The following is a 26,416-nucleotide window of genomic DNA, read 5'->3' as shown; positions in this document are numbered from 1 at the left end:
CTATACCACAGCTCTAGGCAACACTGGATCCTGGACCCACTGAGCGAGACCAGGGGTGGAACCTGTGTCATCATGGATACTGGTCGGATTCATTTCTGCTGCACCACAAGGGGAACACCAGCATCCACCTTCTTTCTGCCCCCGCTTCTATCACTGCCATGGTTCACACTGCAGTCCTTGGCATTTTGGGCCACTCCTCATCCCCTTCTCCACTCAAATTCAGGCTGCAGCAGGAGCCGGCTACATATGTACTGCTGGCTTTGTGCTTACAAGGTGTCATATTCAATTTTTTTTTAATTTATATATATATATATTTTTGTCTTTTGTCTTTTTTTGTTGTTGTTGTTGTTGCTATTTCTTGGGCCGCTCCCGCGCATATGGAGGTTCCCAGGCTAGGGGTTGAATCGGAGCTGTAGCCACCGGCCTACGCCAGAGCCACAGCAACGCAGGATCCGAGCCGCGTCTGCAACCTACACCACAGCTCACGGCAACGCCGGATCGTTAACCCACTGAGCAAGGGCAGGGATGGAACCCGCAACCTCATGGTTCCTAGTCGGATTCGTTAACCACTGCGCCACGATGGGAACTCCTTAAATTTATATTTTTATTGAAGTAATCCTGGATCCATATGCACTTATAAGAAATCGTACTGGGAGTTCCCATTGTGGCTCAGTGGTTAATAAATCTGACTAGGAACCATGAAGTTACAGGTTCCATCCCTTGCCTTGCTTAGTGGGTTAAGGATCTGGCATTGCTGTGAGCTGTGGTGTAGGTCGCAGATGCAGCTTGGATCTTGTGTTGCTGTGGCTATGGCATAGGCCGGCGGCTATGGCTTCGATTGGACCCCTAGCCTGGGAACCTCCATATGCCATGGGTACAGCCCCAGAAAAGACAAAAAGACCAAAAAAAAAAAAAGAAAGGAAAGAAAGAAAGGAAGGAAGGAAGGAAGGAAGAAAGGGAGAGAGAGAGAGAGAGAAAGAAAGAAAGAAGAAAGAAAGAAAGAAAGAAAGAAAGAAAGAAAGAAAGAAAGAAAGAGTACTAAAAGGAAAGAGTACTAAAAGGACCTATGTATACTCTACCCAGCTTATCCCAATTGTAACATTTTGCAAAACTAGAGTGTATGACAGCCAAAATATTGACATTGGCACAGTGAGCTGATCTTTTTCATATTTCACCTCATTTACCTGTGGGGTGTGTATATGTGCAGGTCTGTATAATTTACTCATATGTGTAGGTTTGTATATCCACCTCTGCTGTCAAGATACTGCATAGTTCCCTCATGTTACCCTTTCATAAGTAACCAGTTTTGGGCTATTATGAATGTGTTATATGAACATAATTTTCATTTCTCTGGCCTAGATGCCCAAGAGTTCAGCATACTGCTTATTTTAGCTCATTTTTGAACTTCTAGCACCTATAAGAGTAGAAAGCACATAATAGGCTTTCCATGAAAAAGTGATTGAATAAATAAATGACTGAAGAATTAATGTGAGGAGGGAGTAGGCACATGAAATAGAGGGTGTGTGTGGATTATCTGTCTTGACCGCATCCCCATCCTAAGCAACTTTTTCCAAACTAATTGCAGTTAACCTTTTTGCTTTGTCAGAGGTACAGCCTTTTTAATGAAAGTGTATTTATCAGTTTTGAAGTAATAGAAATTATAAGGAGTTCCTGTTATGGCTTGGCGGTTAACGAACCCGACTAGTATCCATGAGGTCTCGGGTTTGATCCCTGGCCTTGTTCAGCGAGTTAAGGATCCGGCGTTGCTATGAGCTGTGGTGTAGTTGCAGATGCATCTTGGATTCCATGTTGCTGTGGCTGTGGTGTAGGCCGGCGGCTACAGCTCCCATTCAACCCTCCATGGGAACCTCCATGTGCCGCGAGTGTGGCCCCAAAAAGACAAAAAAAAATTGACATTTTGGATTGGGAATGTGTCTAGAACTTGTATATTAATTTTTATTCAAATAGCTTATTTTTAATATTCATCTGATGGATTGGCTCTTGGCTGGTTAGTTTTTGCAAAATGGGGCTTGTCTTTATGGGGTTTTTTTTCTTCTCTTTTTAAAAGAAAGTTGGAAAGGGAATTGATAATTGAATTATTAAGCATGTATTTGGCTACAGAAACAAAATGTTGTTTAAGAATGGTTTAGGGAATTCCCGTCATGACTCAGTGGAAGCGAATCTGACCAGCATCCATGAGGACGCAGGATTGATCCTTGCCCTCTGCTCAGCAGGTTAAGGATCCAGCATTGCCGTGAGCTGTGGTGTAGGTTGCAGACGCGGCTGGGATCCTGCTTTGCTGTGGCTGTGGTGGAGGCCAGCAGCTACAGCTCCGATTCCACCCCTGGCCTGGGAACCTCCATATGCCTTGGTGCAGCCCTAAGGAAACAAAACAAAACAAAAAAAATGGTTAAAAAAATTTTTTTAAAAAACCCCTGAGATTTGTTTTTCTCACCTTACAAGAAGGCTTGCTGCTAGTTTTGGTACAATTGCTCAACAATGTCTCTCAGTGACTTTTTTGCTCTTTCTTCTGTCTTTGCTTTATAATTGCCTCTTGGGAGGCCTGCATTTCTGAATTCAGAGCGGTAAGATGATCAAGGAGTAAGGACCGCTTCAGTGTTGTTAATTCCTTTTATCAGGAAAGTGGATATTTTCCCAGAATCCTGCGGTAGCATCCCGCTTTTGTCTGATGGATCATAGCTATGTCAACACCTGCTGTAAGAGAGGCCGTGGGAAGCACATAGGAAACCCCTGTGGTGGTGGCAGGTGAAGGGGTGAAGGTTGGAGATTGGGAAGTTCCATTTGCATCCACTAGTTACATCTGTATAATCACAAATCAAGATATAAGACATTTTCCTCATCCCAGAAAGTTTCTTCCTGCCCTTTTCAGTTAATCTTCTGCCCCACTCACACTGTAGGAAATCATGGCTATTCATTTAAATAAAAATATGTCATATATACATTCTAACCTTTGGTATGGGTCCAGGGAATGCTGTTTCTGGTCAGTTTTTTTTTTTTTTTTTTCTTTCTAGGTCCATGTTACATACTTTAAGTCAGTATCAGAGCCATTATCTGAGTGTTCTAAAACTGCAGATTTCTTGGTCAGGTCTCCCCAAGACCTCCCAGTACCTCAGTTGTAATTCTGAAGGTGGGACCGAGGGATCCACATTTCTTTTTTTTTTTCTTTTCTTTTTTTGGGGGGGAGGGGGGGAATCCACATTTCTTACAAGTAACCTAGGTGCTTCTTAGCACACTAAAATTAGAGAATCTCTGCTCCAGATGCCAGGATGTTAAAATAACCCTAAATTTAAAAACTGCTCTTATTAGTTAATTGAGATTGGGGGTAAATTTGTGTCATAAATTTGGAGCCTTGTGTGATGCTTCTTTCTGTATCGTAGATGCTAATTTTAGTAACAGTTAAATTCCAGTGCTCAGATACTCTTGTGTTATATGTAATTTGAATTCAGCCTGTTCTCTGAATTAAATATACACTTGGGAGGGTTTTTTTTGGGGGGGGATTGTTTTGATAAAATGTTGGGCATCGTTTTTCTGTATGAGGTTATGTCTGCTATATTAGATTCTGATTACACCAAATATTGTTGTTTTGGTTTATTATATCAATGAAACTGATTGCTGGAAAAATATTGGTATACATTAGAACTTTTGGAACATAGCTGGAGTGTGTTATAAGGAACAAATACTTCAGTTTTTCAGTTTTCTAAGGGCTTAATTGGTTTCTTATAGCCAAATTTTATATCACTGCAATAAGAAACAAGTGGGAGATGTTATAAATATGCCAAATAATACATTAAAGCACAATAAATTATATAACCTAATAGAGATTTGCCAAGCATTTAATTAAGCACTCTATATTTTTTATTTGTATGCCATCAGTTAAGAATTCTGACTTCTGTTTATTCTAAAACTCTAACAGTGTCCTAATGAGGGTTCCAGGTCTTTCTTGATTTCAATAATGGTATGAAAAACCACCCAACTTGCTTGATAACACGAACAGTTACATCACTTTGCATTTTGTGGGTTCAGCGACTTGTTATCCTCAGTAATGTCATGACGACACTTTTTCTAGTTTCGTGACAGCTAATGTCTGTATCACCTTTTCTCTGCTCATTTATGTATCCTGATGTGTCTTTAAGGTCATAGAGCAGAATCACTTCTCTAATAGCAGTTTTCTAAGTAAGCAGTTAGGTGGATTTCTGTCTTCCTGCCTTGATACCGAGTGTTAGCACCACCTCATATCAGAAGTATTCTTAAAAGGAGAGAAGGAAACTTCTTTTCATTGACTCACCAGGAAGTGGTCTTGATTATAAATGTTTTGGAAAAAGGTTTTAGATAACAGGATTTAAGTCCACTGTGGGTAGAATATAAATTACTCTATAAGCCTAAAGATATTTTCTTTATAAATGTGATTCTGGCTTGTGTTAATGTATTTGATACTAACTTCGTCTGGTACTGTGTTCCTTTTTTCTTGTTTCTGCAATTTACACTTCTTTTTGTCCTTCCCAAAAGTTTTCTCTACATTGTTTAGCTGAAAGTTATTGTAGGAAAAGTACAGATGTTAGGCATTTGAAGAATAACTTTTCACTCATAATTCTAGAATCCCTGGGAGTTAAATTTGTCAGCTTTCAGGAGATTCTTTAATTGTAACATTATATCATTTGGGTATATCACAGTCATTGAAATGGGCAGGTATGTGGTTGAATTTGGAATTTATCCATATATTGATAATTTTTTCTAGCAATGAAGTATCTTGTATAAGAGAGACTTGTACTTTAATGAATACTTAATAGGTTTTGTTTGTAGAATATTTCTGTAATAATAGTCAAGATTTTAAGCTGAATTGGCTTCTTTGCTTGAGTTTTCCTTAGCTTATGATGTTATAATGATAGCTAATATTTTTCATATTCATATGTATTGATACACATATACATTTTTCATGTTAAGTCTCACTCACAAGCATCTTTGTTTTACCATATTTTTTAATTTTTTGTCTGTTGTCTTTTTAGGGCTGTACCCGTGGCATAGGGAGGTTCCCAGGCTAGGGATCGAATCAGAACTAGCCACCAGCCTGTGTCAGAGCCACAGCAATGCCAGATCTGTGCTGCGTCTGTGACCTACACCACAGCTCACGGCAACGCCGGATCCTTAACCCACTGAGCAAGGCCCAGGATCAAACCTGCAACCTCATGGTTCCTAGTCAGATTTGTTTCTGCTGTGCCACAATGGGAACTCTGGCAATTCTTTTAAAGAAATAAATATGACCATATACCTTTGACTTATTTATTTTCTAATGCAACTCTATAGGGTGAAACTGCCTAGTTCCTTTTTTCTGAAGTGGCATTCTATACAGTGAAGGACAGACTCCTCTGTTCTAAATCTTGTCAAGTCCCTGATAGGGAGTGTTGATTAATATTCACCAGGCATCTAATCTTTAGAATAAAAATTTTGAATGTATAACCTCCTCTTAGGTAAACAGGCAACATTTCTGTTCATCTTTGGTGGTATGTGTGGGGTATTCTGAGCCAAGTCCGGGGAGTTTCAGTCATGTTTGTGTTTGGCCGTGTCTCATTTCTAGGTACAAGACATATGCTTCAGCCATGACTGTCGCTGGGTCGTGGTCAGTACCCTCCGAGGGACTTCCCACGTTTTCCCAATCAACCCTTATGGTGGCCAGCCTTGTGTTCGGACGCATATGTCACCACGAGTTGTGAATCGCATGAGCCGTTTCCAGAAAAGTGCTGGCCTGGAAGAGATTGAACAGGAATTGACATCCAAGCAAGGAGGCCGCTGTAGCCCTGTTCCAGGTCTCTCGAGCAGCCCTTCTGGATCACCTCTGCACGGTAAACCTAATTTACTCTCTCTCCAGTGTCCCTAGTCATCTTCCTTTCCTTTATTTTTTTGAGATCTGGGATAAAAAAAAGCCCATTTTTTAAATTGGTTCCTAGTCTTGTCTTAGGGACAGTCTTAATTTATTAAATGATTTGATAAATTGAAGTCAGCATAGGAATGGTGATCATTTTATCATGCTACTGTATCACTATTTAAGGGATACTCGATGTCCCATATACAGGATATGATATTTGAGACTATTTTCATAAATTTAGTGAGGGAATCTCACATTGGAAATATTTTCCAGAAAACTCCAGAGTCAGGACTATACTTTGTTTAGAAATATCCATGGTTGGAAGGGGATCCTCATGAGTCTTATGTGTTTTAGAGCAGCATTTGCATTTTATTTAAAATACATTTCTGTGGGATTTCTCTTCATACGTTGCAATAAAAAGTGTAGGTCACTACTTTATCTTAGAGCAAATAGTTGTGTAGCCCTCATGTGTAATTAACCAATAAATGAAAAGTTATTAGAACTCCCCTTTTGTTCCCCTTTTCCATAAAAGCAAATCATGATTCTTTTATGGGTAATCACTTCCTTACTTCTATTTATTTCTTTGTTTATATTTGGCTGCACCCGTGGCATGTGTAAGTTCCTGGGCCAGGGATCAAACCTGCGCCATAGCAGTGACCCCAGCTGCTGCAGTGACAATGCCTGATCCTTAACCTGCTCCTCACAAGGGAGCTCTGCCATTACTTTTTAAAAAGTGAACTTTTTTTTTGGAGTTCCCGTCGTGGCTCAGTGGTTAACGAATCTAACTAGGAACCATGAGGTTGTGGGTTCGATCCCTGGCCTTGCTCAGTGGGTTAAGGTTCCGGCCTTGCTGTGAGCTGTGGTATAGGTTGTAGCTTGGATCCTGCATTGCTGTGGCTCTGGTGTAGACCTGCGTCTACAGCTCCAGTTGGCCCCCTAACCTCCCTATGCCTCGGGTGTGACCTTAGAAAAAAAAAAAAAGGTAAAAACTGAAGTTTTTTTCATTAATATTCTTTTCTAAAATGATTTTTATTTTTTCCATTATAGTTGCATTATAGTTTACAGTGTTCTGTCCATTTTCTACTGTACAGCAAAGTGACCCAGTCACACATCCTCCATCCCGAGTGACTAGATACAGTTCCCAGTGCTATACAGGAGGATCTCATTGCTTATCCATTCCAAAGGCAATAGTTTGAAAAAGTGAACTGATGGAATGGAATCTTTAAGAGCAATGGAAATAAATGAATCAAATCGACATAGAAATTCACCAGTTAATCTCACAAACATGTTAAAGAAGTTGAATATATGAAAACATACATACTTTGTTTCTAAAAAAAGTGAGCCTAGAAAAAGGCAAAGAAAAAAAATGTGACCTTTTGTCTCTGGCTTCTTTCACATAGCATGCTTTTTGTGTGTGTGTGTGTTTTTGTTTTTTTCAGGACTGCACCTGTGGCATATGGTGGTTCCCAGGCTAGGGGTCAAATCATAGTTGTAGCTGCTGGCCTACACCACAGCCACAGCAACAGTGGATCCAAGCCACGTCTGTGACCTATACCACAGCTCACGGCAATGCCGGATCCTTAACCCACTGAGCAAGGATGGTTTCTCATGGTTCCCAGTCAGGTTCATTAACCACTGAGCCATGACGGGAACTCCTGCACAATGTTTTTGAGGTACAGCATAAAAGCAAACCATGGTTCTCACTTGTAGGGTAATCACTTCCTTACTTTTTAAAAAGTGAACTCTTCACTTTAAAAAAAACAAAAACAAAAACAGAGTGTGTATATTGTATGCACATCATAGTATGTATCAGTACCTCCTTCCTTTTTTATGGTTAAGTAATATTCCATTATATGTATTTTAGCCCTTCATCTGATTAATGGGAATTTGTGTTTTTCTACCTTTTAACTTTTGTGGATAGTGCTTTTATGACCATGTCTGTGCAAGTACTTGTTTGAGTACATCTTTGCAATTCTTCTGGCTGTATCCCTATCCTCATTTGTTTTAGCTTCTGCTTGAACACACAACTGTTTGTAATAGTCAATTTAAGAGATGTTTATTTTCTGGAGGAAGTTTTAAGATAAAATGAAAATATATATAGATAAATAGAATTTGGGGGAGAAATTCTGCAACTTAAAAAAGTTTGGGACCTTTGTTTTCCCTTTACATAATGTTTTGTACTTTGGTCTCATTATTTTTATAAGAACAGTTGTTATTCATGTATATTTAACTAGTGATCCATGATGTTCGAGGTTGAAAGACTTTTATAATATGTCTTGGATGAAAACAATCATTTCAAAAAGTATTTAGAGGAGTTCCCGTCGTGGCGCAGCAGAAACGAATCTGACTAGGAACTGTGAGGTTTCGGGTTCGATCCCTGGCCTTGCTTAGTGGGTTAGAGGATCCAGCATTGCTGTGAGGTGTGGTGTAGGTCGCAGTCATGGCTTGTATCCTGTGTTGCTGTGGCTGTGGCTGTGGCGTAGGCTGGCAGCAACCGCTCTGATTAGATCCCTAGCCTGGGAACCTCCATATGCTGCAGGTGTGGCCCTAAAAGATCAAAAGACAAAAAACGAAAAAAGTATTTAGGATTTTTTAAAAAACGTGGAAAGCTATGAGATATTCATATTTTCAGTCATTTGTAATAAATTTTACTTTAGAAATAATTATGTTTTTAGGTGTAACTGTTTTGTCATATAATTAGGTGGTGGTATAGGTTCTTTGAGGAGCTTGCTTTTTGTATTAAATATTTTTCCTAACTTGAATTTCACCAAACTTTATGGAGAGAGATTCAGTATACACGCGGGGCAGCGAGGTCGACCAGAAATCTAGAGGTCTTAGTAGAAAAATCAGGAAAAATGTGTAGTCTTTACATTTATACATCTTTCAAGAGCATTCTTTTGAGCTCCTTTTTTTCTTCCCGTTCTTCCTTCTCTAGTAGGCATTCCACATACAGGTTCTGGGCTGAGCTTTGGGCATAATGTCCACAGATGGTTAAGGTCATCCTTGCCCTCGTCCAAGGGAGAAGGAGATAGTGAATGACTGGATGAATACCTTTGCTGAAGGGTGCAACCTGCCAGCCAATTAAGGGTTTGTCATTTGTAAAATATCAAATCGTTGAAGAAAAATACTTAATAATTCTCTGCAAAATTGTATTTTTTTCTCACAGCATTAGTGCTTTCACAGCTTTCTTTGCATTTTTGAGTAAAGCTAACAGAAGCATCTCAGAGAGGAAACTGTTTAGCAATATTGCTGTTACTGTTACTAAATTCCTTTTTTTTGGGGGGGGGGGTCTTTTCTGGGGCTGCACCCATGGCACACGGAGGTTTCCAGGCTAGTGGTCCAGTTGGAGCCGTCAGCCTGCGCCAGAGCCACAGCAACGCGGGATCCGAGCCGCGTCTGCAACCTACACCATAGCTCATGGCAACGCTGGATCCTTAACCCACTGAGCAAGGGCAGGGACCGAACCCACAACCTCATCGTTCCTAGTCGGATTTGTTAACCCCTGCGCCACGACAGGAACTCCCTAAATTCCGTTTTGAAAGCAACGAATTTCAGGGGACATTTTCCTCCTGATAACACATGCTCACGTTTTATTATGTCGTAATTACACCCGCTAACTCTGTGTAGTTTTTCTTATTTTTAAAGTGGAGGCATTAGAGTGATGGCCATTTTTCTTTATGTTCTTTTTGTATCTTACATGTCAAAACAAAATGGTCATTGTTGTTGGTTAGTTCTAAAAATGATGTATTTACAGTTTGTGTGGATAAACACTCTGATGCTAGTCAAAAACAATGTAAACCTTTGAGCAGGGAGGGAGTCATCTTGAAAATGAATCATGCTTTGGCGGTCTTACCGTTGTTTGTCTGTGCTCTTTTTAGCAAAGTGGAGGAAACTGTGAAATAACAGTTGATACAGGGATATTTCCTTTTTTCTTTCTGGAGTCAATCCAGTTTAGGTTAGGATTATTTTATCTATTTGCCTTTTTTTACTTAACAGAGGATGTTTATGTGAAATATATTCTCTCTAAATATCTCTTTCATTTCTGATCTTATTGCCTAGGTCTTAGCCTTTATGAGGGGTTCTTAGGAAAAAAAAATCATCTTTATGTTTACTATCCTCTAACCAAACCTAAATGCTTTCTTTCGTTATGAATATAGATCACACATGAAATTCATAAGAGCAGTACTTCTGATATTGTCACCAGTAAAAACACAGATGTTTTTGTGTCACAGTATACAAAATATATATATCTTGAAGTATTTTGAATTGCTGAAATATATTTTGAAATATTGTTTATTGTTTAAAACACTGTAATATATTGTATAATAATATTACTGATTTTATTATTTATTACAAATACGACTATAGTAAAACAGTTTTTAAAATGAATTGATAGCTATAATTCAATATAATTGGCTTTCTTTGTAATCCTATGTAATATATCACATGCACTTACAAGTATTATTCTGAGAAAGAGGCCACAGACTTTTCCAGGCTGTACAAGTAGTCCATGACAAAGCTGATTTTAACCTCTTAGTATCATTTCTTACTTCATCCATTTCAGTAGTCTCTAGCACCATTTCCACCCCTCCCATTTTTTTTTTTTTGTACTATCAGAAACATTTTCTTTTTCTTTTATTCTTTTTTTTTTGTCTTTTTGCCATTTCTAGGGCCACTCCCGAGGCATATGGAGGTTCCCAGGCTAGGGGTCTAATCGGAGCTATAGCTGCCAGCCTACGCCAGAGCCACAGCAACACCAGATGCAAGCCGAATCTGCGGCCTACACCGCAGCTCACGGCAATACCGGATCCTTAACCCACTGAGCAAAGCCAGGGATCGAACCCGCAACCTCACGGTTCCTAGTCGGATTCGTTAACCACTGCGCCACGATGGGAACTCCAGAAACATTTTCTTTATCTTCCGCTTTTCTGCTTTCAGTCTTTCAGTGTCTCACCATAGTTTTACTTTCTTTATCCATTCATCCGTCGATGGACACTTAGATTCCTTACATGTCGTAGCTATTGGAAATAGTGCTGCTATGAACATTGGGGTGCATGTATATTTTCGAATTATGTTTTTCTCCAGACATGTGCCGAGGAGTGGGATTGCAGGAACATATGGGAGCTTATTTTTAGATTTTTAAGCAACTCTGTGCTGTTCTCCAAAGTGGTTGCATCAATTTGCATTCCCACCAAGAGTGTAGGAAGGTTCCTTTTTTCCCCACACCTTATTCAGCATTTATTATTTGTAGACATTTTGATGATGGCCATTCCAGCCCATGTGAGGTGATACCTCATGGTAGTTTTGATATGCATTTCTCTAGTAATTGTGATGCTTAGCATCTTTCCATGTGACTTTTGGCCATCTATAAGGGCAAGTTCCATCTTATTCCCAGCTTCTTGTCCCATCACACATATATTTCTGAACCTTTCTCCAAAAATGCCACATTATTCATTTCTCAGCATCATTTTGATTTGTATACTTTTCTCTACTTGAAATAATTGTTAATTCCTTGAGTGCCTACTAAAATCCTACTTCAGGAGTTCCCATCGTGGCGCAGTGGTTAACGAATCCGACTAGGATCCATGAGGTTGCGGGTTCGGTCCCTGCCCTTGCTCAGTGGGTTAACGATCCAGCGTTGCCGTGAGCTGTGGTATAGGTTGCAGACGCGGCTCGGATCCCGCATTGCTGTTGCTCTGGCGTAGGCCGGTGGCTGCAGCTCCGATTCAACCCCTAGCCTGGGAACCTCCATACGCCGCGGGAGCAGCCCAAAGAAATAGCAAAAAGACAAAAAAAAAAAAATCCTACTTCATTATGATCTAGTTAAAAATATCACTTCACCTCTTAAGCCTCTTTTAAATATCTCTTGATGTTGTTGTGTCCTTTTTTTTTTTTTTTTTTTTGCTTTTCAGGGCTGCATCTGTGGCATATGAAAGTTCCCAGGCTAGGGGTTGAATCAGAGCTGTATCCGCTGACCTACACCACAGCCACAGAAATGCTGGATCTGAGCCGCATCTGCAACCCACACCACAACTCATGGCAACGCTGGATCCTTAACCCACTGAGTGAGGCCAGGGATCGAACCCGCAACCTCATGGTTCCTAGTCAGATTCGTTTCTACTGCACCACAACGGGAACTCCAATGTTGTGTCTTCTGTATCAGCCTTGTTATTGGCACTATGAACGCAGTTTTATTATATATGTTTCATATATATAGGGCTTTTTAGGGCTGCACCCCAACCTATGCCATAGCCACAGCAACGCAGGATCCAAGCTGTGTCTGCGACCTACACCACAGCACACAGCACACAGCAATGCCAGATCCTTAACTCACTGAATGAGGCCAGGGATCAAACCTGCATCCTCATGGATCCTAGTTGGGTTCATTAACCACTGAGCCACAAAGGGAACTCCAGTTTTATTATGTTTTAATATGTTACTTATTCATTGACCTGCCTGTGTCTCCCAGTAGGTTGACTTCCATGAAGCCAGGTCTTTTTCTTGTTTGAATTTGTATATTGGCATCTTATGTAGTATTTGGTAAAATGTGGATTCCAAGCCTTCGAGGCAACATTTTCAGACATCTTTAGAAGTTCTAATAAAAACAATTTACTTCTTGTCAGAATGAAGAGATTTTCATTTCGGGTAGCATTGCTTTTCATTTTAACATCCATAAGATTCTTGCATTTATTCAGCAACTATTATCAGCATTACTGTGTCGAGGCACTGTTCCTGAGCTCTACAAATACAGCAGCGAATAAAAGAGGAAAACACCCCTGTTCCCACGGAGCTGACTTTTCAGTAGAGTAGGATGGATGATACATAGTTTAGAGGGTGGGTGGATGGATGGATAAACAGGTACTTTTATGTGCTGTGGAGAAAAAAATAAATAAAGGAAAGGGAATAGGGAGTGCCTGGAGAGGATTGCAATTTGAAATGAGCATGCTTCTGGCAGGGCTTCCTGAGATGATGACATTTCAGTAAACATCCAGTGGATGCGTGGGAGAAAGTCATGCAGGTACCTGCTAAACGTGTTCAGGCAGGAGAAACAGCTGGTGTTACCTCCGTGAGCTGGGAATGTGTGTAGGGTGTTTACAGAAGGGCAAGGTGGCCCATGTGGCTGAAACACTGTGCAGGGCGAAGCGTAGAAGCGGAGTCCGAGAGGAAGTGCAGCCAGATCATGTCAGCCTTGGACTTTGACTGTGTGATATGGAGAAGCAGTGGAGGGCTTTGAGTGACTCAGTAAGGCAGGAGCAGCATGGAGCACTCTATTGCATCTGCCCCATCTCTGGGCTGACAGAAGTAGAAGCCTAAGGAGACCAGTTAGGAGAGTCTCAGAGAAATCCAGGTGAGAAAAGAGAGGAGTCACATGACCCGTAAGACTTCTGGTCTGAACAGCTGGTGAGATGGGGTTGCCATCAAACGAAATGAGGAACACGGGGTTAAAGCAGGTTTAGAGGGTAGAGACAGCACGTGGAGTTTTGGACATGTTTAGTTTAAAATGTGTCTTGACTTCCTAATGCTGTGAAGTAGGTAGTTGGTTTTCTGAATGTAGAATTCCGTGGAAAGGAACAGCCTGAGAATGCATGTTTGGAAGGCATAGAGGAAGCCAGAAGCAGGATGAGATCACCTAATAAGTGAATGAGTATTAGAAGAAGATGAAGGTGGAGTTCCCTGGTGGCCTAGTGATTAAAGGACCGGCATTATCACTGCTGTGGCTTGGGTCACTGCTGCATTGCAGGGTTTGATCCCTGGCCCAGGATCTTTTGCACTTTGTGGGAGTGCCCCCCACCAAAAAAGATGGAAGTGTCCCAGGACTGAGCAGTGCTGGGGTCCTCCAACATGAAGTAGTTAGTGAGTGACTTAGAAGAAGAACCACACATGAGGAGCTCTAGAGGCCAAATGAAGATTTTTTTTTTCTTTTCCTGAGAAAAGGGAATGATTAATGTGTTAAATTCTGCTGATAGGTCAATTCAGATAAGAGCTGAGAAAAAGATAGAATACCATCGCATTTAGTAATGTGGAGACCATGAGGCTTTGATAAGAGCTGTTTTAGTGGAGTGGTAGGTGCCTGATAGAAGCGGATTTTATTAAGGATGGGACGAGAGTGCCTGATAGAAGCGGATTTTATTAAGGATGGGATGAGAGAAATTGGACACCGCTATTGACAGGTCCTTCCATGAGCATTGATGTAAAGGGGAGCAGGAGAATGGGGGCAAGTTAGAGGGCAGAGAGGAGATGCTTCTGTTTCTTCTAGAAAGAGGAAGTGAGTGTGCTTACAGGTATTGGGAGATTTAAGAAAGGCAGACGGTTGGTCCTCTCTGAGATTAGGCATTTCCTTTACCAGTTTGGAGATTTTGCTGAATCCATTTCTGCCACTACTGTGGAGTTCCCAGGCCAGGGATTAGTTCCCAGCCGCAGTTGCTACCTAAAGCGCAGCTGAGGCAATGCCAGATCCTTAACCCACTGTGCTGGGCTTGGATGGAACCTGTGTCCCACTGCTCCCAAGATGCCGTCGATCTCATTGCGCTACAGTGGGAACTCCTCTGCCAGTATTACTTATGCTCCAAGCAAATTTAATTACTTGCTTTTGCCTTTCAGCTTCACTCAGCACCTTGTTCCTGCGCCTGAATTGCTTTCCGCTTATTTCTTCAGGTAAACATTGAATGCATCTTTGAAGCTCCTCTCTGCTCCGCTCCACTCAGCTTACAATGTGCTTTCTCCCTCTTTTACCATAAAGTGTCTGACTTTTGGTACTTGTTTCTTCTCTAAGATCTTTATCTGTATTTATTGATTACGACTTTCTACCTATTATTTTTGATGATCTCCATTCCTAACTTCCTTGGGAGGCAGTTGGAGGACCTGGAGTCAGACTTCCTGTAGTCAAACCTCTCTGACTTCCTAACTCTGTAGATTTATTTTTTATTTATGTATTTTTTTTTTTATGGCCCCACCTGTGGCCTGTAGAAGTACCTGGACCAGGGCTTCAATCCTAGTTGCAGCTGCAACCTGCACCGTATGTGATAGGGCTTTTCAGGAATTTTTTTTTGCCTCCTATTTCCATTGAGTTAACAGAGGGATTTTGGATTCACTTCTGCAGTTCTCAGAAGTATCTCTTTCCCATTAACTCAGGGGAGGAGTCATCTTTGAGTCACATCTTTAGGCTTCTGAATTCCAGGTTCTGCTTCTTCCCGGTGGAAGTAGATGATGTGACTCAAAGATCTGTAGAGGACTTGGACTTGAAGCCTCCATATTTTAATAAAGTGCTTCTAAATAATTGGTAGCATCACTTTTCTTTTTGGCATCTGTATGATGCAGTCTTTTTTTTTTCTTTAACCACTCAGAAACTCTGTTTATAGCCTTCCTTTGACGGTTTATTGTAATTACTTTTGTTGATCAGTAGTTTTCTCGATACAGACCACATCACAGTTGGAAATACAAAGCAACCACACATTTCAACCTTACATAGTTTCACCTACTTAAGACAGTCAATAATAACGAGATGTATCTTGACTTCTCTTTCCACATCACTGTTTACTTGTGGATTGAAGTTTCCATTTGTATGTTTTAATTTTTGCCAAGAAAAATCAATCATGTGCATTGTGGCTCTGCTTTAAATTTTATGCTTCATATGACAGTATATATATACATACGCATATAGTATATACATGTTAAATGGATAAAAATCTTCTTTTAGGCTATCTTAGTTCAGTACTGGGATTTTTACTGGTTTTAGTTTTCCTCGTTTTAGTTCAGGTGAAGTTTCTAATTTATTGTTTTCAAATCTATTAAAGTTTTCCTAGTGAGTTTGTTTTATTATTTGATCATCCTTTTCGGAATGTTTCTATAACATTATACTAGACTTTACATTTCCATATGCCCGAATTGTACATGTTTAAAGTATTTTCATGTCACTTTCTATTCTTTCTCAGAGAGAGCACACGAGCTCTTTGGGGAAAGTAGATTGAAAAGAGAAGCCTCAGAATTAATACTGTCCTGAAAACAAAGTGCTTTTATTTCAGAAGCCCTAATTGAAGAAACCATCTACTAAATAAAGATAGCATATTTTTTTTACTAGACTATTTTATGGAGCAATTTTGGGTTCACAGAAAAACTGAGAGGAAGTTTCAGATAACATAGTTTTTGAGGAAAATAAAGTTACTTGTGGAGTATTTTTTTTTTGGTCTCTTTTTGCCTTTTCACGCCCAAACCCGTGGCACGTGGAGGTTCCCAGGCTAGGGGTCCAGTCGGAGCTGTAGCTGCTGGCCTACGCCAGAGCCACAGCAATGTGGGATCTGAGCTGTGTCTGTGACCTACACCACAGCTCACGGCAACGCCGGATCCTTAGCACACTGAACGAGGCCAGGGATCGAACCCGCATCCTCCTGGATGCTAGTTGGGCCCGCTAACCATTGTGCCATGACAGGAACTCCTTGTGGAGTATCTTTGAAAACTCTTATATTGTTTCTTAATATCTTAAGGTTATTTTATCTTTTGTCTATACTGTTTGGAATATGCCCCATTCTTTTCTCTCTGAAAGTTTTTCCTTAAAATATATTCCAGATAAGGTAGTTATCAGTTGAAGCTAAAGTTGTATTCATATTTTTCTCTTTACTGTTCATGAAATATTTTGTATTTTCTCTCTTTTTACTATTGGCATATGGTAGACTACAAGTTTTAATAGCTTTGTTTTTAAATGGTTAATGAGATATGCCTCTAGAGGGCGGTCTTTTCTAAACTTTCCCATGCTTGTATTCATGGCAACCCTGGCATGAACCTGGTGTACTGTGGATGTTGATGTCTTATAAAATTTTATAATAACCTACCTTCCTTTTTATTGTGTTTTCAGTGACTTATCCCTCAAAGTCTTATTAGATAATTGGGCTTTTGAAATACATTAGTCAAAATTAACATCCATTTTTAGTACCCCATCCTGTTACCAGTTCCTATGAATGAATTTAGGTACTTGAATGGAGGCAAATTTTTAAATTATTTGAATAAGTGATATCTGTGTGTTCTAACAATTCCTTTCTTTGATTCTCTATAGAGTGCTATTCTAGGACTTATCTCTGTGCTTCCTGGGACCAGAGTGATTCAATCTACTATTGAGGCATCATTAAGGCTTATACTGTTAATCTCTGCCTTTCTTTTCTGTTAGTGTTCTTTGGAGGTTTGGGGTTTTTTGTTTACCAAAACAATACATACATTTATAATAAAAGTCATGAAATGCCACAATTTTATAATAAAATATTACATTCTCCTGCCCCCATTGCTTCCACTCAGAAGCTGCTTTTTAAAAATTCTTCACAGTTTTGTTTTGTGTTTTTGGCCACACCTGCAGCATGTGGAAGTTTCCAGAATGTGGACTGAACCTGCACCACAGCAGTGACTCAAATCACAGCAATGATAACACCGGATTCTTTAAGTACTAGGCCACCAGGGAACTCCAGTTCTTCATGGTTTATTTTTTATTGTTTTCTTCTTTGCCCTATCTGGAAATCATGCTGGTTTGATAATGGATCTCCTACACTGAACTCCTGATGTTCTTTTCTATTTTATATCTCTTTGTCTTTTTGTTTTACTTTGAGTACCCCCAACTTTATCTGTTAACTTTCTGCATTGCATTTTCATTTCTGCTATATATTTTTAACATCCTTTTCTGTGACTGTTTCTTTCATTGTCACATCCTTTTCTTATTTTATAGGTGTAAAATTGCTTATCTTTTTAAGAGGCAGTTATTGTTTTTGAAGCATTTCTTTGCTCCTTGCATCAGCTCTATTTCCTCTGAGTTCCTTTGTCAGTTTTTTTTGTTTGTTTGTTTTTGTTTTTTGGTGGTCATCATTATCTTTTATATTAAAGTAGCAGTCCTCAGCCCTGATTGTACATTATGATTTACCTGGATAGATTAAAAAATAAAGTACTGATGCCTAGATCCTCGTTAAATCAAAATTCTGGCTGGACTGTCTAGGAATTCTAGGAAGATCATTCTTATTTTTTCTTTTATTTGTAAAAATTTAATTTTTAATTGATTAATTGAGTTTATTTTTGTGCATGGTGTGAGGGTGTGTTCTCGTTTCATTGACTCACCTGCAGCTGTGCAGGTTTCCCAGCAATACCTGCTGAAAAGACTGTCTTTTTCCCATTTTATGTTCCTGCCTCCTTTGTCAAAGATTAATTGACCATAGGTGTCTGGGTTTATTCCTGAGTTCTCTATTCTGTTTCATTGGTCTGTCTGTCTGTTTTGGTACTAGTACCACACTGTCTTGATGACTGGCTTTGTAATATTGCCTGAAGTTCGGGAGAATTATGTCTCCTGCTTGGTTTTTTTTTTCCTCAGAATTGCTTTGGCAATTCTGGGTCTAATTGATTAATTTTGTTATTTCATTTTTATTCAGCTAATCAACAAATCCACACTAAAGGACTGATTGGAAGGTCTTCGAGCACAAGTGGCTCATTCCAGTTTATAGGTCCGACTGGTTTATTAGGGTGCCCCTAATCAGTAGTAGTATTTGCAGATCTTACTACTTGTTGACTGGTTACTTTCCCCTAAAGGATTCCACTAGAAAGTTTCTGGCAATACACTTAAAAGTTAGTTTTCAGGGAGGTGATCCTTCAGCATTATTTTAGTCTAGTAATTTGAGTGACAACAAGAGGGTTTGGCTTGTCTATTTGCACGTTAACTTTGGCTTATTTTTCAGTGAAGAAGACAATTAAGTTAGATAACTCTGGTCAGGTTCCCTTGAAATATTTTTTCAAAATTTGGTTTTAGAAAAATCGGAGAGAGAGAAGAGAGTGGAAATTGGGCTTCTTAGGATACGTTATGACCAGTATCTGAATGAGTGACCCAGATAAACAGATTTAGAAATTATGAGACCTGGGAGTAGGCAACTGTGACCAGTCTTGAAGTTAAAAATCTGAGCAGGAAGAAAAAAATCTCACGGCTGGCTGAGAGTCTGTAACCTAAAAAAGGGTAAGGAGAGTGGGATCAGTGCTGTACCAGGGTTACACACACTTAGAAAAAGAAACTGTTATAGTTGTTAGCAGTATATGTTCCTAGCATAAAATGACGTTTAGAATTTGGAGGAGGATGAGAAAAGGAAAAGGGATTTAAGGTTCATTGAAAGAGTTATTAACTTTGGATGATGTGTTTTTGCAGGTGAGAATATTGAAGTGAGCATGAGACATGGAAGTAAGACTGTTTCAGAATGGCTAGAATGGAACTAGCTGGGCATTGTTGTCTTTGGCAGCTTCAGAAGAGACAGGCCAGCCCCTTGTTCAGTGTTCAGAATCATCCCTATTAGGGAATTCTTAACAAATGTTCAATAGTATTTCACTCGTGTCTAATCTGAAGTGGATTGAAATGTGTCCACATTTGATAAATTCACGGATGAAAGAAAATATGAAATGACGGTACTGATAAATGGATACAGTTTTCTGGCAGTCATCCAGCTGATTAAGAAAAAGTGTTTCTGCAAAGGCAGGATAATTACGGGGAAGGAAGTAGAGTCATCATTCTCATGTCCAGATATGGTCATGGTATCACTCCTCTTTGTCACTCTCACTCTCAAGGACTCTGTCAAAGGAGTTTTTAATGTCAACAGGTAAATTCATGGTTTTGCGTTTGGAAAAATAAGTTTAGAAGACAAGGACTGGAGCTGTTCACACGGTGTACTTTTTCTTTCTTTTTCTTTTCTTCCTTTCTCTTTTCTTTCATTTTTTCTTTTCTTTTCAAGAATTCTTTTTCACAATTTGTTGATAATTTAGGCAGCCGAATAGGGTAGGAGTTTCCTGTTTTCTTCTTAGAGCAGAACACGTAAGCATAATTTGATAGAATGATATTTAAATGTTTTTAGGCTGGAAATAAAATATATGTGAATATAAAAGGTTTTATCTTCCCTGCTGTCAAAAATGCTGATTTGGCTCCTTTGCTCTGTACTCCCATCTTTGTATGGTTGTTAAAATCTGTTGCTTTTTCCCATCTGAAGGAAATGCATCTTTGACACTTCTCATGACCTAAGTCATGATGCTGAAATAGAGCCAGAAAATATCCTTAGCAGTCATGAGTAAAAGAAGGAAGGCTTCCGTGGGGCGGGGTGAGGGAGCGGGAAGGAGGCTGTGGGGAGAAGAGCATCTTTGCTATTGCTATTTTGAATTATATCTTTTTTGATTGTTAGGAAAATTGCTTACATTTTACTACTGTAGTTGTTATTCAACAGAAAATACTTTGCTTTTGATATTTAATTTTTCCTTAAGTATATTGTGTTCAATGTCTTGGAAGAAGACAGGTTCTGCAAATGTTAAATCCATCCAGTTCCTCCAAGTCTAAAAGTTATACCTTAAATCTTACAATCTATTCAGCATTTTTTCTTGCTACAATGTTTGTTTTTATTTCAGTACCATCTCCCATTCTTGCACATCTTATATGTTCAGCAGTTTTAGTAGTAGCATTGTGTTTACTGAACGATGAAGATGTATTTCTGTACTTTTTCTCTTGAACAGTGAGTGCTTCTGTTTGCTCCCTTGATATGATACAGAATTCATTGTGAGATAAGCATGGGAGATATGAGTATAGAGTAGTTTCAAAAAATAATTTCAATGGGGATTTATTTATACTTTTGGGAGCTGAATTACGGGGTTTTCACTTCTGGGGATTTTTCACTAGGGTTATTAAAAGTCTTCACTTCTGAGCACTGAGTCCCAAAACTATTTAAGCTCAGTTCAGAAGAGTGGGAAATTTTGAAGGTGCTTAAATATGTTTGATTCAGGAATAACTTAAATCTTAAAGTAAAAGTCCCAAGATCTTTTATTATTTTTATGTATACGAAAAATTTGCTTTGTCCAGGCTAGTGGTACATGTAGTCTACTTACTGTGTTGCTTGATTTTTCATTGTTGAAAGTGTGGCAAACTATGATCCTAGTGTTTAAAGTGAATTAAAAATTGCAGCTACATCTTAAATATTAAGAGCATCAGCTCTTACAGATTTTCTTCATCCCAAATCTTGGAATAGTTCAAGAATAACAGACTAAGGTAATGAACTTCCCACTTATTTCAGTATTCATTTTCATGAACTTGGGTTGGGTGTGTGAACAAATTGTGCCACCAATAGAGTGGAGATGAAATGTCGACAAAAGATGTTCATATATATATTTCATTGCCTGTTCCCATACACTTTTATCTCTGAAACTTTTGGGAAATATTTCTTTTTTCCCCCTTTTGTATTTTTATAACTATTGTTTCTACCTCTTGATCTCATCTCCCTTCCTAGGCTCATTTTTGCATCTTTTGGAGTAGCGTATTTTGACTTTTAACTTTTACGTATAAATTTTCTAAACTTACTCAGTTTTGGATTTAAGGAAAGAAAAACTCACATTTACATGTAATAGACATGAACACATTAAGGTAATAGTTAACTGGTGGCCATGCATTCAGACTAGAAAATGAAACCACTTAGCAAATTGTTGACTTGATTATTTATAAACTTATGTATTGATAAATATTTAATAATCAGTGTGATTTCAGATCTCCAAATTGTGACGTTTTCATTCTGCTGACACTTACTAACCACTCGTACAAAGTTCCATGCAGTTACTTTGTATGTCGTAGGAAGAGTGATGACAGTATCATTAAAAACCTCAATCCCCATCTTGGCTCTCCCCCCACCCCCCACACAAAAAGGATTGGATTCTTGTTTTCAGGTCAGTTTTTCAGGGGGATTTCTCTTCCTACCTTCCCAGCTCCCCTCGCCCCAAGGCCCTATAGTAATGTCTGTTAGTACTCTAGACTGTTTACTCGAAAAAGCAACAAGTGTTTTTGTTTGAAATGCATAAAGATTTGCAGTACTTTGGCTTCATCACTCCAAAAAAGTTACTGGGAGAAACAAGTCAGAACCTAGTCAGAATTGTCTTTGAACTCTTTCTGTCTTGCACTTTGTCACCTAAACTGTTTGGTTGTTCTGTGAACAGTCTTTTTTAAAAAATGTATATATTATTCATTTTCTTTTAATTGTATGTTCCACTCTCCTTGGCTCCTGTGAACAAGCATTGCTTCCGCCCAGTTTGGTATGTGGGTCAGAAGGCACTGTTTCTCACCAGGGCGCTGCTGTTTCCTCTTCCTACTTGAGTAGATTACAGATTATACTGGAATAGGCCTGAGAAAAGGTCAAAAAGGAGGGTGAAAGTCCTGGAACTGCAGCTGGGAAGCTTGTCATTCTCATCTAGGGAAAGGGAAAAAATGAGAGAGAAAGAAAGAGAAATAGAGACTCCCATGTCAACCCCAAACAACCCACATTCAGGAAATTCCCATTTGCACAGGATACTTTTTATATATTCGGCACGAACTTTATTTGGTTTTGATTAAATAATTATCGAGTGTTTGGCTGAGAAAGCTTTAATGTTAAATTAGATGGCAAGCAAGAGCTAAGCAGTGTTTTTAACTTTTCAGAGCCCAGATTTCCAGTGATTGTTTCAGAACAAGCTACCATTGTACTCTTTTTGACAGAGTCAAGAAGTCGGGAGCTTTTCAACTACAGAGTTAACTTAGTTAAACTCATTGGTATATTTTGGATTTTTTATCCTGTCAATTCCACAGCAGAATATTAAAAGCAGACCAAACATTTTGGTCTTCTTTGGAAAGCAGAAAGCACCAAAAAAGCCCCATACGAACTTAATACCCAGTTTTTAGTGTAGAAAGACATGATGTTGGGAATAGACCATCTGCATGAGGTCTCAGTGTAAGGAAGCTGTTGGAAGCAGGACGATAATGAGATACTTGGGCATAGGGGTCTTCCTATGGAGTTACCGTCTCAGGAGTGCCAGGTGCTCACCTCCCTCCACACTGGCGCTCAGGCGGCCTCATGAACCCAAATGCAAAATGAAGCGTTCACAATATTAGCAGACCAAGGACACTTCACTGGGAGGCTCCTGTCCCAGAGTAAGAGTGGATAGATGTGTAGGAAGGTGATGAGAATAGAATTTTCCACTGTTGTAGGAGTCTCAGTATGTTTGATATGTTTCTACGGTAAACCTTCAGAAAGTGGGAGTCCCTAAAATAAAGCAAGTCTGTGTCCCTGAGAAGGTTCACAACGTGGGAAGGTAACGCAGACCTCCTAATAGCTGTGCTGTCCCCGAGGGCACCCTCCCACTGCCTACTGTCCTTTGGCTTTTTTACACACGATCTGGGACATTTTTGTATTTATCCCTGTAGCCCCAAGGACAGCACATGACAATGCTTCTTTATCCTCTACACACTACATCTTTTGGTGCACTTTATTCCATTGCAGTTCTTCATGTCTCACACCTTCTATTAATGGAATCTTCCTTTGAACCCCAGTAGCAATAATCTATAACTTGTGCCTCTGGAAACTTACAATAAAAACTTTTCTCTTTCTCACTGATGCGTTACCATTTTAAGGTACTTTCTCATCTATAAATTGCTCTTATTTCTCTTCCTTCATAGGATGGTGAGATAGGGAAATTTTTTAAAGAGCCGGGTGGAGGCGTATGATTATTTTGTCTTATTTGTCTTGTTTTTGTCTTATTTTTCCTCTTTGGTTCGTATTTAGGAAGAAGTGCGGGTGTACACACAGATACACCAACATTAACTTCCATATTTTGCATGATATGAAATGGTCAATAATTGCAGGATCTTGCTGGCTTTAGAGATTTCTTGTGGCTGGCAGTTTGCCACATTCACATGTTCTCACATCACTGCATTCAGAAGCTAAGAATACCAACCTGGCAGCTTCTGTAGGGAGGGTAAAGATAAAACAGAAAGGAGTCTAGCTTTGCAGCTACATTACCTGGGAGTTGTTGCTGATGTCTTTTCCACAAATGTTCAAGTTTGTCAAAGCCCAGTAAATCTTGGAAAGTTTATTTTCCTTGTAGCATCTGTGTTTTATAATGGGTCTTTTAATTTGTTTTTACTTTGTCTGCAGGGATTTCTTTTGTCCGGAGTTTTCAGACTCTGTCTTTTTTTTTCCCTCTTTTTTCCTGTGGAAGTGAGTCCGTTAATGATGACCGGTTTGGGAATATGCCTCTGCAAAGCTGACCTGACAAGCTGTTCCCCCACTGCAGCAACAAAGCCCATTGTTATTTTTCTCTCTTTTACTTTTATCCTCAACTTAATCCATTTTTCCTCCGTGGGGTTTGTTTTTTTTTTTTTTTAATAGAATGTCTGGGAAAACATACTTAGGGACAGTGCATCAATGATAAGGCGGCATTTTGAAGTTGGCAACATTTTTAGGAAACAGAGGTGATTCCACGGCAAGCTCACCCACAGACAGTGGTGCTGTATGTTAATGTGGAAACTGAGACTGCCTCGCCCCAAGGTACCTGAAGGTATCCTTCCCCCAAAAGGCAAAAAAGAAAGGAAAAAAAGGGGGGGGGGCACTGGGGTTGTTTTCATAATTCCTTTTTCAAAGATGCAAACGTATACAAGTAAACACAAAAAAAATCAGTGGTTCAACCCCACTGTGAACTGTTCTGGTTTAATGCTTTGTACGGTAACATTAAAAACAATAACCGTAAACAAATAAACAATTGAAAACAAAACAGAATATCCTCGCTTTAAACATCAAAGGATTTTTTAAAATTCCGATTTTTCAATGATTTTCTATTCCCAAATAGAATTCCTGCTTTAATTTATTGAGAAACCATTTTAATGGAACTTGGGATTTTTTTTTCCCCTAGGAGAACTCCGTCTATCTTGGGTACTGGTAAACCTCTAAAGGATCAAAGCTCTAGTGGATTTGGTTAAAGACTCAAAAGCCTGAAGGCTTATGGAAGTTTATCTATAGAGAGTAAGCCCAAAAAACTGGGATGAGAGTTTTAAAAGAGCTTATTTTCTCATGAGATTTTTGGGACTTCCTCTGTTTGGATGTGCCAGAAATACTGTGAGAATATCCATTCTCATGGCATTTGTCACTTACAGGTCTTGTCCCAGCTGGACTTTGAAAGTATAATGGTGTGTGAAATATATGTATTTTAAGATTTTATGAAGCTCACTACCAAAACTTCAAACAGCCGCTGCTTTTTCACTGTGTTCATACAATAAAGAGAATATATAGTAAAGAGTGGTTAGTGAAGGTGACCTTTAGAATGTATGTAGTGACTCTTCACTGATCTCAGAAATTTTTAATTTTACTGTTACTATCATATCTGTGCCTAAAAAGTGGAGCAAAGAAATAGTGCTGCTGTCTCTCTGTCCAGAGGGAAATTGAAGCATAAGATAGAGGGACAGACTTAATCCATGTCCAATGCTTCGGATACTACAGGTTTCTTCTGCTGAACCTCATTATATTAAGAAGCTTCAGGCTTAATGAAAAATGCTGGCTCAAAAATTTAGGTTTGATAGAACCATGTAACAAAGTGTTTGAAGATCTATTCAAAGTTGCCAAATCTAGACCCCTGGCTGAGTCAACCTGAGACTAAGCAGAATAGTCAAAGCCATGGATTCCATCATATCTATCTCTTCTGAAGAATATTGGGTCCCCTCCAAAATTCATTTTTTTCTAAAGATCATAGAGCTATATTTTTCTATACTTCCTGGGTAAGAGAAAAACAATATTTCTTCATCCATCAAGCAAACATTTATTGAGCTGTCACTGACTAGCAAGACAGTGCTCTTGCTCTGGAGGACTCTTCAGTTTTTGTGAAGGATAAATCTGGATGTTTGTCAGATTCTAGCTGCATTTACAAGGAAAATCCATGACACGGATATTGGAAGAGATACTGAAAGTCATTTTTCAACAAAGACTTTTGAACAACTGAAAGGGGAAGAAAGGATCATTATATTCTTTTTGTGTATTTGATTGATTCAGTATGAACCCTCATTTTTAAAGTTTGTTTTTACCATATATTTTTACTCATAGATCTTTACATATGAGTTAGAGTTCTTGTCTAAGCTAGTTCCCTCATTTTACTAATTTATGATGGAATTGTTCATATATCTCTCATCTTTCATTTTCTGTTAGAGAAGTAAAGGTGAGAAGATACAAGTTCCTTCCTCAGTACTCTTTTTTTTTTTTTTTTTTTTAGGGTCACACCCACGGCATATGGAAGTTCCCAGGCTAAGGGGTCAAATTAGAGCTACAGCTGCAGGCCTACACCACAGCCACAGCAACTTGGTATCTGAGCCATGTCTGCAACCTACACCATAGCTCATGGCAACATCGGATCCTTAACCCACTGAGGGAGGCCAGGGATCGGGGATCGAACCTGCATCCTCATGGTTCCTAGTTGGATTCATTTCTTCTGTGCCACAACGGGACTCTTTTTTTTTTTTTTTTTATGTTTTATGGCTACACTCATGCCATATGGAAATTCCCGGGCTGAGTATTTCGCAGCGACCTTTGCCACCAAATTCTGATTCTTAATCCACAGAGCCGCAGCGGGAACTCCAAAATTTGTAATTTTTAAAAACGTTGTCCCTTTAAAACCACAGCAATGAAAACATCTTCCTTTTTGTTCCTGAGACATCTTGCAGATATCTTTATTAGCATGTCTTCCCTAAAGGCATATAGTCTTTCTGTCTCATTA

The 26,416-nt window shown here is 39.2% G+C and overlaps 1 protein-coding gene across 11 annotated transcripts in view; it reads left to right on the top strand.

Moving 5' to 3' along the window:
* The window catches only part of BCAS3 (BCAS3 microtubule associated cell migration factor), a 580,473-nt gene that overhangs the window by 201,141 nt on the left and 352,916 nt on the right, over positions 1–26,416 (top strand). For 6 of the 11 annotated variants that reach the window (XM_047759071.1, XM_047759064.1, XM_047759066.1 and 3 more), the window contains exons 15-16: positions 5,594–5,858; positions 14,483–14,536. In XM_047759071.1, coding sequence (XP_047615027.1) covers positions 5,594–5,858; positions 14,483–14,536 — 319 coding nt within the window. The remainder of the gene's footprint in view (positions 1–5,593; positions 5,859–14,482; positions 14,537–26,416) is intronic. The other 5 variants (XM_047759073.1, XM_047759067.1, XM_047759070.1 and 2 more) reach the window with 1 other exon arrangement.

Source organism: Phacochoerus africanus, chromosome 14 (assembly GCF_016906955.1).
Source record: "Phacochoerus africanus isolate WHEZ1 chromosome 14, ROS_Pafr_v1, whole genome shotgun sequence".
NCBI classification, from domain to species: Eukaryota; Metazoa; Chordata; class Mammalia; order Artiodactyla; family Suidae; genus Phacochoerus; species Phacochoerus africanus.
The sequence above is the reverse complement of the archived record's forward strand: the minus strand, read 5'-3'. Positions and strand labels throughout refer to the sequence as shown.